The sequence below is a fragment of the Venturia canescens genome, chromosome 2 (assembly GCF_019457755.1).
Source record: "Venturia canescens isolate UGA chromosome 2, ASM1945775v1, whole genome shotgun sequence".
In the NCBI taxonomy this organism is placed as follows: Eukaryota; Metazoa; Arthropoda; class Insecta; order Hymenoptera; family Ichneumonidae; genus Venturia; species Venturia canescens.
The window spans coordinates 10,222,694-10,237,957 of NC_057422.1; the positions used below are offsets into that span (position 1 = coordinate 10,222,694).

The following is a 15,264-nucleotide window of genomic DNA, read 5'->3' on the forward strand; positions in this document are numbered from 1 at the left end:
AATCGTTGAAAATCTTATTTATCGGGGGGTTAACTTGTTTTAAGGTTTTTCGGGCTCATCACCGAAGAGCATTCTATATTTTTTTCGAACGACTGCCCAATCCACGATCGTATTGATTCCTGGCACGATTGCAAACGTGAATGCACTGCCCGCTGAACTTGGCTTTCCGCCCGCTCTCCCATTTTCCAGGTGGAGGCCCTTCAAAATAAAGAGAACAGTTTCCAAAAGTTATTTCCCATCAATATTTTTATAAATCATTATTCAAATACGAAGGGAATGAATACAAACCTGATTGTTCGAATATCCGTGTTGCGAGAGGAGGCTTTCTTTGTCTCGGTCTTTCTTTCGCTTTTCTTTGCGAGCTTTGTAAGTATTATTAAGCCAGCTTATCCACGTGCTGAAGAGATTCAAAGGCATGGGTGGGGTTCGGGCTCTGGAAATGAAAGTATGAAAATCGACGTAGTCGAAATAATGCTTACTAAAAAATGAATAAATAATTTAATGCAAAGTTGTAAGTTGAATTCGAAAAAAAAAATACTTTCGTATCGTCCATTTTACAGAATAATAAATTTGGCGAATACAGAGTACGTGTCAAGTGTATTTGCCCTTTGATTTTTTGATTTATCATGGGTTTAATCTGCAATGGCAAATTGCTTTTTTATTATCAAATATGATTCACGAATAGCGGGAACCCATGTGAGAAAAACAGAAAAATATTTTCACGCGATTCACATTTTCCTTGAACTCTAATTGCCCTCTGTTTGAAAAATTTTTCTACTTATCAAAATTCTCATCTTGATGAGTCCACGTGTGTACGAGCTTACCTGCAAAGGTCACACGGCCACAAACTTTTCAGACTGCTACTTTTTCATTGTGAATTTTTTGTCTCGATAACATTTCACGAGGAGAAATAAAAACGAAGGAAAAAAACATTGAACGAGCTTTCCACAAACCTTTGAACACTTCGAACGAGCTTACTCAGGCCGTATTTCCACTCGATGTCACTTTGCGATACGATCCTTTGATAAGTGTCACTCATCATCGCAATTAGAAGATTTATCAGTACTATTACACTGACCAGCATGTAGACGGAGAACGATACCTGAATTTCAGAAATTCAATATTAACTCAATTATAGAAAGTCCCTAGAATAGGTTCCCAATTATTTCAGTCTGTGTGCATCTCGAAATACTAGTCTCGCCACATTTACGTTTGAGAGCCACCAGATTTCAATGATTTTTTTCTAGAATGCGTTATATCGTATTTTCTCCTTCTCTATTTCGTGTCGTTTTGTTTTCGATTGATTTTTTCCCAAATAATTCAAGCTCTCGTTTCCTCTACGTATTCCAAAAGTTCGTTAGGCTTATCCTCGAAATCCCAATCGAGAAAATCTGTGAATGTTGTTTCGAGTTTCGAATTTTTCGAGAATATTCGTTGAATATTTGTCATAGAATAAAATGGCAATTCTCGTGAGACAAGCTTATAGGAAAAACACGATGGAGGGCAGTCGTCAATTGAATAGAACGATTGATAAAGTATTGTCGATTTGTTTAAATTTCTTGTTGCCGCGTATTCTCTATTGGATATTCACGAGTTCTGATTTATTCATAAAGTGTAATTTGGTAATGCGTACCTTGATGATATTAACTATCCAGGGAGGTTGGATATTTTTCTTCCATGAGATCATGAAGTCAGCAGCTTCGTTCTGACCGAAAATGGCGAAGAATAGTTTGTCAGTGACGTCGATGATGCTAACATAAACTGGAAAGAGTAAAAAGTTGTTAATTCTAGTTCGAGCTAATATGGGAATTCAAATTTTTCCATTCCACTAACATTAAATGCGCAACATATCGAAAATTGCGATCGAACGTATATCTGCCAAAGTAAAATCTGGATTAAACGATGACTACGTTCATTTCCAGGCGTCCCTAAAGGCTGTTGGGTGAGTGTAGCAAGCTTTTTGAGTTCATGCCACACGAATGGTTCTCTTGAAAAAGTATAATCTATCATTCGAGTTTCATGTTAATTTCATGCCTGTTCAATGGATGTGTTACGAAATATTCTAACCGTGTGAACGAATATGTGGAAAGTTTTGAAAAAAACGAAACAACATTTGCTGGAAAATAAAAAACACACACACCCCTAAAGGGCTCTCTCGTGATTCGAACGATGCACTGGTTCTAAATAAAAACGAGCAGCCTTTCGTTTCTCTATCATGTGGGTGGTTGATCATGCCTCTTTCAATTCATATCAAATAGTGTATTAACGACAATAAAAACATAGTGCACCCCTACAGGGTCTCCTCCCTTTTTTCTTCAGAGACATTTGTCCAGTAATCCAGTGTCAAAACGCCTTGAAAATTTCCTCTTGACCTCACAATTTCATTTAAATTATGAAACAAAAAGTATTCGTACAAAAATAACTTATCGCGATTATAGTTTAATCGAGGCTCGAAATTTCCATAAAAAGTGATTTTTATCATGTAAAAAAGTATGCCCAGTCTAATCTTTCATTGACGATAAAAGTAAAAATAGTCATTTGTAACTGGATTATTGAGCAAGTCAATTCGGAGTAGACGCACCTTCTTTAATGATGAGCTTCTCACGTAACGTAAGTTTGAGCTCTCGTATAGCTTGATTCATGCCACTTGGGTTGAGATAAAAATGAGATAAAAAATGGTGTTGGAAAACAAAATAAATGGTTTGGGCACCCCTAAAGGATACTTTTGTTCGATGACAGCAGTGAATTGGGAGAAAAGATTACTCGAACGAAATAAATTCAGAGATTCAAACGTTCTGAAATGCATTTGAAATCCCTATTCATGTCTGAATCACACTAAATTTCACGGATAAATTCATTCGTCCGAGGATCACCAATATAATCTGTTTTCCCAACAACAGCGAATGGAAAAACTGTTCGTAAGTGACTGGGGTTCATGCCACTCGATGGAATATTAATTTCGCACGCAATTAATCCCCATCAAAGTCCATTTTCCAGCTCGATGTATACACATGTACATATCGAACGGGGGCGTGCACATGAAAAGTCAACAATCTATGATAAACCATTGATTTCATTCGATCTAGAAAGTAAATGATGAAAATATAATAACCAAACGAACGTAAAAACATCACATAAGTCAGTATTAATGGACTAACCATAACGGGTTATCATCAGCGAACCGCAAGAGCGCAGTCATTTCCAGGTCGCCTGCAGAAGGTCGTTAAAGTACATTGGTAATGATAGATTTATGAGGAAAAGGTATGAGCATGTCGTTCGCGTTGAGATCTCGATGTAGAAAACACTCGAAGTTTCTTCGTAGTTTATTTTTTTCATTAAGAAACTTTGTTTATTTACCAGTTTATCGTTTTCTTTAAAATCTATACGATACGATTTTCCTTGGAAGGTACAATTTAGGTACTGATGCTTCACGTCGATGAGTACAAACGTTTTAAAATCATTATGAAGGTCTGTGGCCCTATTGAGTGACGCAGTATTATGCAGTATTCATAGTCTTTTTCCTTCAAATCTTATTTGTTACTTTTTTGTTAGTTCGTAGTTATTTGATTAAGTCACTTCGTTGGTAACAGAAAAGTTGGCTGTGGAGGATGATCCCTCTTGAATCGCAGGCAGGGCCGTTTCGCTGCTATCTTTCGTCTCTTCCACGATTTTCTCGGCCTCCCCGCCGTACAATTCCCGATATTTTCTTCGAACGGCGTCCCAATCGACAACCGTGTCGATTCTCAGTCCGTTGTTGAAGGATAATTGACTACCGAGCGGGCTCAAATGCACGACCGATAGAGCAACACTGTCTTTGTGGGCGACCTGAGTCTTCTTTATTTTTCCTAACCATTTGGTGCCCATTTTTGTTCTAGGAGACATTTGTCCGGTTCGATTGAAGCCCATCAAATGAACTAGCGATGGTCTCTTGTTAGCTGATCTCTTTTTACAAAGCTTGAAGAAGTACGAGATCCAGCTCGTCATGAGGTTCAGCGGAGACGGCGCTGTTGTTGTTCTAAATTCAAAAATGTCATGCAATTTTTCACTTCGCATTTGAAGTCTAATCGTTTGTGGTTATGGAAAAAACGTTCGTTTTATTTTTCATACGCTCTGATAACGTCAATTCAGATTTATCTTGAGCCACATTGACTTATGAACCACTTCGACGAAATCTTCGTGCCCTTCCCTTGCTTCGTTCAATCGAATAGATAATTGATGAAACATTCATCAGAAAAATCGAGTTGATCAATCGAAATTGGAATGCAAACTCCACAAACAAAAATCGCCACAAATTCCCTCGATCGACTCTTAAGAATTGCACAATGATCATTCGATTAATCGAATTACGAGAAGGAATCAGCAAGAAAATCATCGATCTCAGTAGTTCAGTAATAAAAAGAAAAGCGCGAGCATAGTAATTTAGCAAAAGACTGGCTAAAGGCGTTTCCCCCTCTAGATATCGAGGGGAACTTCATGCGAGAAAAAATAGAGAGAGAGAGAGAGAGAGACAGAGAGTGTGTGAGAGAGAGAGAAAACGAAAGAGGGAAGAAGAAGAACGAGGGTCGGTTGAACGTCGCGTGTGTTTAACGAATCTCACCTGTGCATGTTTCTAATGAGTTTGCTCAATCCATACTTCCACTCGATGTCAGATTGTGCTTGTATCCTCTGGTAGGTATCGCTCATCATGGCAATGAGGAGATTAATGAGTACGACAACAGAAACCAGCATATAAATGCCAAACGCCAATTTGAAGAAACCATCCGTCCAAGTGGGTTGTTTTGTGACCTTTTTGAATTGGGTGTGCGACGTCTGTCCAAAGATGGCGAAGAAAAGTAGCTCGACGATTAGTATGGGGTCCACCATGACTGCAAATACGTCCGAACAATACGTTTTTCGGTTCAAAGTAAAAAAAAAAAAAAAAAACGAAAAAAAATAATAATAATAAAAAAACATTCTTCTCTTCTCATCATCGTGCACAGTTCCTTTTTTTGGTCCCGCAGGATCATGCCATAGCTACGCAATTCACTATATTGCTTTGTTCTCACGAACTATTCAATTGTTTCTAGCAAAAAAAAAAAAAAAACAATCAAGAAACAACGATTTTCCAGCGAATTTCCACGCTTCGATTCGCCTAGTTTTTTTTTCTCTCTGACGAACGAATGTTCATATCTAATTTCTATGAGGCCAGGTCTATGTCGTGACACAAAAAAGAACATTCGGATGCACAGCTCCTTTCCCGTTTCATTCCGTTTCGCAATTTTGATACAGTGCTCAAGTTTCTCAGGTACTTGCGTCATTTTCGTCCCGGATTCTTTCATTTTTTCGATTCCCTGCGCACATGCATCTTCCGCTGTCTCGTCTGTGACGAGAAATAAAGAGGGAAAACATTGGATACACCAAGGAGTGAACTTTTCGAATGTTTTCCTCTGCAATATCGTTCATTTCTAATTCTATTGATCCGAATTAAAACTAATCTCACTCACGAATGGTTTCAACGTGCTACACGTTCGACAAATGCATTCGCTTGCGATAATGATTTTTCGAAGCTCAGGCGATCTTGCGACCATAAATTTAATCAGTGATGGACGATCTCGAACACACTTTTGTCGCAGTTAAAGCGAATGATTAATTTTTTAATTTCTCTCTAGAGACGAATCGCCATTGCGTCAATGATTCTCCTTTCAATATCGTCCATCTCCATACTTTCTATGAAAAAATGTACAAAAAACGTTGTTCTTTGAAAAAATGCAAAATACATTTTCCAAAAAAAAAAAATACAAAATCGCATCGCATGCTTCCGAGGCTGTAAAATTTGTACGAGCCCGTGTTGCTTAAAATCTATTACAAAAATAGCGTAAAAATACAATTCGTCATAACGATCAAAGTCCACGAAACACTTGATTTATTCCGTCAAGTTTCCTCCCAATAATGTTAATCGATTACTTACATATGATAACTCTACTGGTTTCGGGAATTGGCGAATCTTCTCACCAATCTCACATTACAAAGCTCTGGCACAATATCTTTTTTTAGTCTTCCTTGTTCAGGTTTCTTCCTCGCGACGCGACGATTCCACATTCTATCATCTCCAGATTTTGCACTTTTTTTCGCCTCGAGGATCGTTCAAGCATTTCTAACATATGCGAATAAAGTTTTTCTTGAATTTTGTATTTTGAACACAAGTTTTTTCGTTTTCCCTCTTTTTTTTCTTTCCTCTGCGTCCTTAAGTCTAGTTATTTAGCTCGAAAAAGAGTTCAATCAAACTGGAGGAGTCGATGCGGTCGCTGGAACCGTCGATGCGTTGGAGGCTGTCGGCCCAGCTCCCATCTCGTCTTCGTTATCGTTATCGTCCTCTTTCTCGTCCTTATCGGGCTCCTTTTCCGGTTCGTTTCCCGTCAAAATTAAATATTTTTTTCTAATCGAGTCCCAGTCGACGACGCTCTCGATTCTGAGTGCGCTGTTGAACGACAATTGGCTGCCCAACGGACTCAAATGTACGACCGACAGAGTCACGCTGTCCTTGGGACGCACTTGCCCCTTCTTCACTCGAGCCAACCATTTAGCGCCCATTTTCGAACGCGGTGACAAACGTCCGGTCCGCTGGAGGCCCATCATGTGGACCAGCGACGGTCGCTTTCTTTTGGCAGCTCGTTGCTTACACAATTTGATGAAGTAGACGATCCAAGTTGTCATTAGATTGAGCGGCGATGGCGCGGTTGTCGTTCTGCAACAGTGCAACGGATTTCTCCATTCTCCGTTGTCTTTCATTCTCCCCCACTCCTTGCCGTCGCTCTTATTTTCTTTGATTTATCACCGAATCGCAAATCCAATATTTCACGATGATTTTTCGAGCTTCGAACTTTATTGCGACATCAAAAAACCGCGAATACTCGGGCCCTTTGATTCTCAGTCGCTCTCAACATTTCTCGTTGCTCATTACTATTTTCACGAGCTTTTATAGATATTGATCGTTAAGCAGCAGCTTTTCAAATAGTTCGATTTCCTTTTTTCGTCAAAAGTATAAGAGAAAGTCAAAGTGGAAGGTAAAGTAGAAATTTAACAAAATAGGCTCAAGCGTTTTTAGTAAAAGATAGAAAATTACGTGATGCAAAGATATCGAAGTTTACTCTTGTTCATTGCACTGGAAAGAATCATTGAATATTCGCAACGTTCCTCAATCTTTTTTCATAAAAAATTCTCATTTTTTCAAATATTATTTCTGGAACCAGTGACAAAGCTTTTCACGCTTCGATCACTTTCCCCATGAGAAATCAGACCTGGACGAGACAAAAATTTCGAATTGCCAAAATATTCTCATTCCATTTCGGCCCCTCGTCAGACTCATGAAAATACTTTCCCAACACTGTCACGAGAATTTTGTAAATATTCAGATGCACCTTCCAGGGCAATTATAAAACGGAATTGAAACTGTCGTGAGAAAGTTTGAGAAAGACACATTTAAAGAGTAATTAGCAACTGCTGAAAGTGGAAAAGTGCTTTCATGGTAATATCGATGCACAATTATTGTACATAGTTGCAGAGATTTGAATTGGGAGAGAGAGAGAAAGAGAGAGAAAAATATTAAAAAATGATAAAAATAAGACGTTATTTGAGAAAGAGAGAAAAAAACGAACTCCGTCTTACCTGTGCATGTTTCGGATCAGTTTACTGAGTCCGTATTTCCATTCAATGTCAGACTGTGCCTGAATCCTCTGGTAGGTGTCGCTCATCATGGCGATAAGCAGATTAATTAACACCACTACTGAGACCAACATATAAACTCCAAAAGCGAGTTTAAAGAGGACCGAGGTCCATTCGGGCTGCATGGTCTCGACTTTGAGCTCGCTGTGGGTAGTTTGGCCAAAGACAGCGAAGAATAGATACTCGAAGGCGAGAACGGGATTCATCTTTACTGCAATTCGAGGTAACGTGTTTTTTTTGTTGTGTTGTTTTGCTTTTGTTTTTATTGCTTTGCTTTGCGCTGGTTGTTTTTGGTCATTCCGTTAGGGGGTGTCTTAGGCGAGACTGGCTACGCGTGTTACGAACGAACGAACATGCTCATGCTTTATAGACGGATATAATACAGTGGCCATGCTCGGACTGTTGATTATTCGTATTTTATATTCTTTCTTTTTCAATCATTTAGATAACAAAAATAATCTTGTGATTCGCATGCCACGTAACAACAGGCTCGAGCAGATGAAATTCCCCAGTGAGTCCCAGTGTCATATCCTCTCCCTTTTTTTCGCTTTCGTTACGATTATTTTCATGGCTTTGGGGGTTTTTTTTTTTTTTTTTTTTTCCCCCCCCCCAACTGCGATTATATCCATCCAATGACATCGGTGTGAAACACGATTTTTCGTTCATTCAACGTCCTTTGGTATATCCGCGGTGCAGCTTACACTATTTCAATTGGTAGTGTGACGTCACTCACTCCTTACTTTTTTTTATATTCGAACATATACACGTACATATATTCTGACATGAAGACTTTTTTTTATGAATATATGTAAATGTATATGCACGTCGATCGAGATTTACAGACTAGACACCGACGCAAGGGCTTCCTCGCTGGACTCCAGCGACTCTCATTTGAATGACTTTTTCTTCTCTTTCTCTCCCTGTTTCCCATCGCTCTAAATCACTTTTTTCATTTCGATTCTAACGAAATTAAAACAGCATGCACAGAATCACTCGTCACGTATTTCTTTTCGGTTTTCTTTCTCTCTTCGTTTCCTCGTTCTTCTCCTCTGTACGAGTCTTCGGCTATGTCTCGTCCTCCGAATTTCAACCGATGGCTTTCAAGCAAATACGAAAATTTTTTCGCTTCGCCTATGGAAAATGATGCCTTGAAAAATTGATGTTATCGAGCTGCGCTTTTTTCGGCTTGCCGTGAACACGACCCTTACTCCAACTTGGTGTATGCATGCAGAACAATTCGAGCAAATATGAACTATGCATATACACACGCACTTGTTGTGTGTGTGTGTGTGTTCATGTGTATATGAACAATCAATCCGTGGCAGGTTTTTTCATTTATTGATTTCATGCACAGATTCGTCCTCCGGCACAAATCCGGAAGTGAGAAATTCATTCCGAATGAAATATTCTAAAGTCCCTTTGAAGCTGTAATATTTTTCGGAAACACTTCGATCCGAGAATCTCGTCGTGTTTCACCGAAAAACGTTGAAAACTATTCCAGATTCTCGAAGACAATATTTCGAGTAATTTTGAATGGGTGGAAAAAACGTAACGAAAAATAAAACCTCAATCCACTGCAGTTCGAATTTTTGCTCATAAAAAATGGTCCAACTTCAATCGTTTTTAAGGGTACGTTTCAGTCGGTTTTCTCTCGAACGCGAGTGCAACAGTAGGAGCTTCAAATTTCTAAAGTAAAATTTCTCGACATCGTCGATCGAGACGAAAAATTGTTCCTCCAACCACCATCGTAGCCTGTGGCCCCTTTTTTCCAATCAATTAAAACCGTGTCGAGAAATTCCGAAAATTCGAAGCCCATCGAACGGCTGATCCATACCCTTAAGGTCTCATACATACGTGTGAGTACGGTGCATCGGGAGAAATGAATTGAGAGCAGGAGAACAAGGTTGTCGCGAGCATGGACACGATACTCACAATCAATAGCGAGAAAACATCGATGCGATCGAATTGACACGCGGAACATGTAAAGTGGCGGATGGAGTACGCATATTTATTTATATACGTACGCGTAACACGAATACACACGAGCACAGAATGTTGATTGTATGCAAAAAAACGCATAACAATATTGGTTGCACTTATAAAAGAAAAGAAAATGAGGGTATGCACACTGAATAGAGTTGCACATGAGAGACGGGCATAATATGCGACGTTAATCCTACGATTTGGGCGTTGGAGCTGTGGGCAAGTAAGTTCGATGTAACATACGCATGGTAAGTGATTTGAAAAGTGTGCATATTTTTGTTGATCTGAAAACATAGATTTGCGTCGATTTTACAATCGTGTTTCAAATAGGAACTGAAACAATAAAAAAAAAAAAAAAAAAAAAAAAAAACGTCCAAATAATTAGGAGTTTCAAACGAATCATTCATTGTAAGAGAAACAAAAAAATGGTGGCGTCGATTTTTATCCTCACTCTCGAAAAATAAAAAAACTGTTCAAAGTGCAACGTGCAACGTCCCAAAGGAGAGAGCGAGGCACAAACAATGGTCGTTGTTTATTTTCGTTTGTGATTGATTTCGATCGTTCAGGTAGAGATTTAATCAATATATTTTTTTTTCTTTTCGTTCATTTTCAATGTCAGGCAGCAGTCTCAGCAGGCAAAAAGAAAATTACACACACGCGCGGGCGCGATCAAAAATGCATTGCAGACGAGGACGACAACACCGAGGCGGAGCAACGTTCTGCATTCTCGTGGCGTTGCATTGACTTGCGTATTTTTGTTTGTCTGTTTGGGTTTTGTTGTTGCATTTTTTGAATATTTTTTTTTTGTTTTTTTTTTTTTTTAAATGCTTGTTTGCATCGTTTTGTTTTTGTGGTGATTGCCAGTCCGGCAAGACTTACAATCTCGGGCGCTATCGTCACAACACTCATTCTTTTTCTTGTATCGTCCATAGCGTCGTTGAACCGCCGGCGGTGGCGTCTTTATCCACTCCGTATAATTGGCCAACAAATCTATCATTGCAATTCGTCTCGGTTATGCTCTCGGTTCTTCATTATTTTTCGCTATTTTTGGGACCTAGTTCTTTTCATTATCATTTTTATCGATTCTACGAATTCGTCAATATGATTCAGTGTCTCTATAACGATGTTTTTTTTTCGTTTTTTTTTCTTCTTTTTTTTTTTTTTTTTCATCTGCGAACGCCAATACCGAGAGTATGTTCACTGCATTTACATACATAAATATTGAGGTTAATATTCATGCGTACAAATGAGTGTAACTCGGTGTTACTGTGTCGATTACAAAACTTAGATTTATTATTAATCATTTTATTATTATGTTGTCTATACTTTTTTCTAAATTTTTTATTTCTATGACGATTATTAATAATGTGGTTACACTACGGTTTATTCAGAGTCTAATAATTTACTGTACGGAATGAGGATCAAATGATCGATTGAGTGAGATATAAATGGATAAGGCATAAAATTCTATTTTATCGTAAGTTTGAAAAGTATCCATCAATCGTTACTCCCCGACCGATCACATTCTGTTGTAATTGATAAAATCGAAAAATTGTTCAAACATTGCAGTTTTGACATTTTAAAAATAATTGCTGATGATTTTGACTGTTTTGCTTGGTTTCAATTGTATGCTTTTTTATTCGGAAACGGAGCTGGAATTCGTGGCACAATTATTGAAAGGTTGTGAATCGACTTCAAGTTATGGATCGTCGACTTCAATTTCTTGAAGCTCGTTCTGCTCATGAAAAATTGCTGAATTAACGGAGGATTTGTCCCTTCAATGAAAACTTCATGTTTCGATAAGAACTAGAAATACGTGAAACGGAAAAAGTGAGTTTTCAGTGAAATTCTGTCAATTCAAGCCCGTAAAAAACAGAATTTGTGAAAATTCTTCCATCATTCAGGTCTCAGAATCCTGTAAATTGAAGCCGAGCTCGATTTTAAATGAAAATAAGCTTTTCGGTTGTGACCAAAATCCCTTTGACGTTATTCCACTGCAGCAGGAATATAAATAAGTCTAAACGCAATGTTGAGATCGGCCGATGAGCAAGTGTGAGGGATCGAACGAGTTGAACGACAAGAATGAAAAAGATCGTTAGAAAAAAGAGTGATTGAAACAAGTACGAGGACTTACCATCGGAAAAAGCCTTGTTCTTGCCCGTTCCACGGTCGAGTTGGTCGACGCCATTTTTGAAGGCTTGATTGAGAGCGACGAAGTGCATGGAGAATCCAAAGACGAAGATGGCCAACACGGCGAGAAATCGAGCAAGATCTTTCATGAGATTGCCGATGATGATGGCCCACGGTCCGAAGAGATGGTGGAAAGATAAGAAGTCGAGTATTTGAACGCAGGCGAGAAGGAAGCTGAGGGCGAACAGTTGGTTCCTGAGGTAGATAAGCGTCGGCCAATATTCCCGATTGATCCAGACGTAGCAGATGAGATGGAAGGCAACACCGAAGATGCCGAAGAGTAAAACTGCCAGTTTTATCCAGCCGAGGCCGCTCTTGTCACTCGGGTTTGTGAGCTCGAAGAGCAGCAGCCCTGACAGCATCACCAGCAAACACCACTCGTACCAATACGGATTGAGGTTGTAACGAAACGCTGGATAAATCGGCGTTATACCGACCAGCAGTAGAAACACCATAAGATAGATGTGCGAGGTGAGATACGACATGAACTTTATGATCGGCACGTTGTTGTACTTGTGACCAAGTGGCAGAGCAAACGCGATCCAAACCAGAGGGTTTATGATGAATGCTATGAAGAGCAACATCGTACGAAAGGCGTTCCAATTCAGGCTCCCCTGCCAAAGTTCCTGAAGATAACGTTGCACGACTGTGTGCGCGATCACTTCTTTCTGCTCATTTTCTATCAAGACGTCCAGGAATTCGACGTTCCGCCGATCCATCGAGGTCAAAATTCTCCCAGCTGAATCCGCTCCAGCAGCCAATGCCAACAACTCCGTTGCCATCCCTTCGCACTGCTTACCCGCCGCTATCAAATCCTTCGCTCTTTCCTTCTCTTTCTCAGAAAGCTTCATATAAATGTTGGACAGTTTGGCCGCTGTATCGACCGGTGCCGGTGACACCAGCACGAATTCTTCAATCGGCTTATTGTTGTGACTTTTGCTGCACACCATCATGTTGTAAACGAACTGTTTTCGAGTGTAACCAAGCGATTTATTAGTAATCGATATTTCGACTCAACTTTCGAATATAATTCGAGCCTTGCACGAGTTTCGTAACAACTCGCAAAATTATTCAAAGGAAAATTCTATTTTCTCGACGTTTATCTTTGAAGGACCAACAAAAATATGGAATTTTTTTCCTCGCCTTTTTTTTCCTGCTGTTTCGTTTTTGAAAATATAACTTCACTTTGTGCTATTAATGATAAAACCAATAATAAAGTCCGAATTCGGGTTTTCAAGTTTAACAATTTATCGCGTCTTCGTTCCGTTTTTCACGACAGTCTCGATTATTCATTTTCATTGTCCGTACACGTCTCTCGTGGCTAAAAGGATTCGACAAAGCACAGTCGGAACGTGCAATCGCGTGATAATCAAACGTTAAAACGGGAATTTATTTCTTCTTTCTCCGCGGTATCGACGATTTTCGAGAAAATAGGCAAAAACTACTGCCGCGATTTAAAGCAAGTTTCGTAAAGTTTTCTACGGACCGATTTGATGCGAATTTTGTTAACTAGTTTCACTGGTAAATGTAGGCGAAACGACAATTACGTGAAATCGAAGCGAATCTATGCCACGTTGAAATTCCATTGCCCCAGAAACTTTCATTTTACTGCCAAGTTGCTTCCAATTTTTCCAGACAACAATAAGCGTTTCTGGAACTAAAGTCATTTTTATAAATGAACTCCAGCATCAAATTATTTCAACCCAAACCGCAAATCGTGAAATTGAATATCGTCGATACTGCAATGATAATCAAATTGAAGTGATTTTGATTGAACGCTGCAAGTTTTCGGATTTGAAAAAGCAATGATTTTATTCGCGCTTACTCTTCTGTCTTCCATGAGTGCATACGTATCGTGCTCCTTCTCCATGAGGTATTTGAGAACGTCATTGTGGCCTTCCGAAGCTGCGAACCATATGGGCGCACTCCCAAGATTCGTTTCACTTTTAGGCGAGGCGCCACTCTCGACGAGAAGCTTCACGACTTCGAGATAACCGGCGCGTGCTGCGCAATGCAGTGGCGTCCAACCGTTTTTGTCGATCGCGTTTATCTCCGCGCCCTGACCCAGTAGGACCTCGACCATCTGGTAGTGGCCATGGGTCGCGGCAATGTGCAACCCAGTTTTTCCGTAACGATCCGCACTGTGCAACAGCTCGGCTGATCTGCTTAAGAGCAATCCGACGACGGTTATGTGACCGCCGAAACATGCGAGATGCAGAGGGTTGAAACCGTTTTCCGTTGTCGCTGCTTCGACCTGATTTTTCAATTAATTTTTTTTCGTACTCATTTTTCATTGCAGTTTTCCCATTTTCATTTTTATTTCAACGCACTCGAATGATTGACTCGCATTCTCATTTCATTACCTGAACACCGGCTGAATTCAACAACAATCGAACGACGTTTTCGTTGCCGGAATAAGCAGCGAGATGGAGAGGCGTCATTCCAGATTCCGTGCCCAATTCACCGACCAACGAACCACCGGTCGGTGGATCAGACTTTACAGTTCCGGGCACGTGGGTCAGTAATTCTCGTACCGTGTCTGAAAAATGCTCAATTATAATTTACCATTAAAGGGTTTCCTAAAATCTTTCGACCCTTCAATAACATCCGAATAAATTATTCCCGAGGAAAATTATTGAGACAAAATTAATTCGAAAATCGAGCACACGGTACCGAATTTGACAGGCCGCTTCAGGAGGCAACTTTGAATCGGTATTTCAGGCCTTGAATCACATTTCTATTGAATGGAAGGCGGATCCGGAAGGAGTTTCATGCCACGAAGGAAATCGCTAGGAATTATTTTTATTGCGTCGAAGAAATAATATTTTCGTATCCTTAAGATCGTAGATTTTAGACTCACGTGAAAGTATGACGAGAGTACGATTAAGTGTTTATCAACTTTCTTTGAAACAGCTTTTAAATGTGGCAATAAAATTCGCCCACGCGAAACGCTTCGAGTTACGAAACTTGGATGGTTATTTTCCGGTCGACTCATTACAAAAATGTGTAAATTATTTCATCTACATGAGAAAGTAACTCGACGTGCATATGAAATGGAACAATGTCGCCTGGTGCATATTATGGAAAGCCATGTGGCAAAGTTCACGTGCAAAAATGCAGGGAGTTTAAAATGCCATGAAGCTTTCCACAATCAATTACCCTCGGGCAGCTCAACGGTTAATCCACGAGGGACAAAGTGAGGGACAGAAAGACAGAGGAGGGGGAGTTTTTTCCTCGAGATTCAAGATAAATTGTTCCAGCTGTTTTCAACTTTAGCTCCATTGGTAAACACGAATATTCGAGTTCGTATACGTATTTGTTGCACGTGGGTGTTCGAAGTTTTGCCCCTTACGTGCAAATTATCCGAGACCTTGCGGCAAGGTCCTGCAA

General features: G+C 39.7%; 2 protein-coding genes across 5 annotated transcripts in view; both read right to left on the reverse strand.

Annotated features, from left to right (window-relative positions):
- Positions 1-3,547, reverse strand: LOC122406199 (short transient receptor potential channel 3-like). Its single transcript, XM_043411498.1, has 5 exons — positions 3,159-3,547; positions 1,634-1,761; positions 954-1,102; positions 289-433; positions 1-198 (listed from the first exon to the last, which is right to left on the reverse strand). The coding sequence occupies exons 1-5, from the start codon at positions 3,172-3,174 to the stop codon at positions 40-42; spliced, it is 597 nt and encodes a 198-aa protein (XP_043267433.1). The 5' UTR covers positions 3,175-3,547; the 3' UTR covers positions 1-39.
- Positions 3,308-15,264, reverse strand: part of LOC122406196 (serine/threonine-protein phosphatase 6 regulatory ankyrin repeat subunit A-like) — a 25,751-nt gene continuing 13,794 nt past the window's right edge. The window contains exons 9-14 of one of the 4 annotated variants that reach the window (XM_043411493.1): positions 14,238-14,413; positions 13,700-14,128; positions 11,819-12,839; positions 10,564-10,674; positions 7,645-7,912; positions 4,903-6,724 (exon numbers count right to left, since the gene is read on the reverse strand). In XM_043411493.1, the coding sequence (XP_043267428.1) occupies positions 6,259-6,724; positions 7,645-7,912; positions 10,564-10,674; positions 11,819-12,839; positions 13,700-14,128; positions 14,238-14,413 (2,471 nt within the window). In that variant the 3' untranslated portion in view covers positions 4,903-6,258. Of the gene's footprint in view, positions 4,016-4,597; positions 4,866-4,902; positions 6,725-7,644; positions 7,913-10,563; positions 10,675-11,818; positions 12,840-13,699; positions 14,129-14,237; positions 14,414-15,264 lie in introns of those variants that run through there. The other 3 variants (XM_043411496.1, XM_043411495.1, XM_043411494.1) reach the window with 3 other exon arrangements.

Coding starts and splice junctions, on each gene's coding strand:
- LOC122406199 (XM_043411498.1), bottom strand. Junction 1,103..1,633: donor GGATAGTTAATATCATCAAG/GTACGCATTACC, acceptor TCTGAAATTCAG/GTATCGTTCTCCGTCTACAT. Junction 199..288: donor ACGGATATTCGAACAATCAG/GTTTGTATTCAT, acceptor TTTATTTTGAAG/GGCCTCCACCTGGAAAATGG.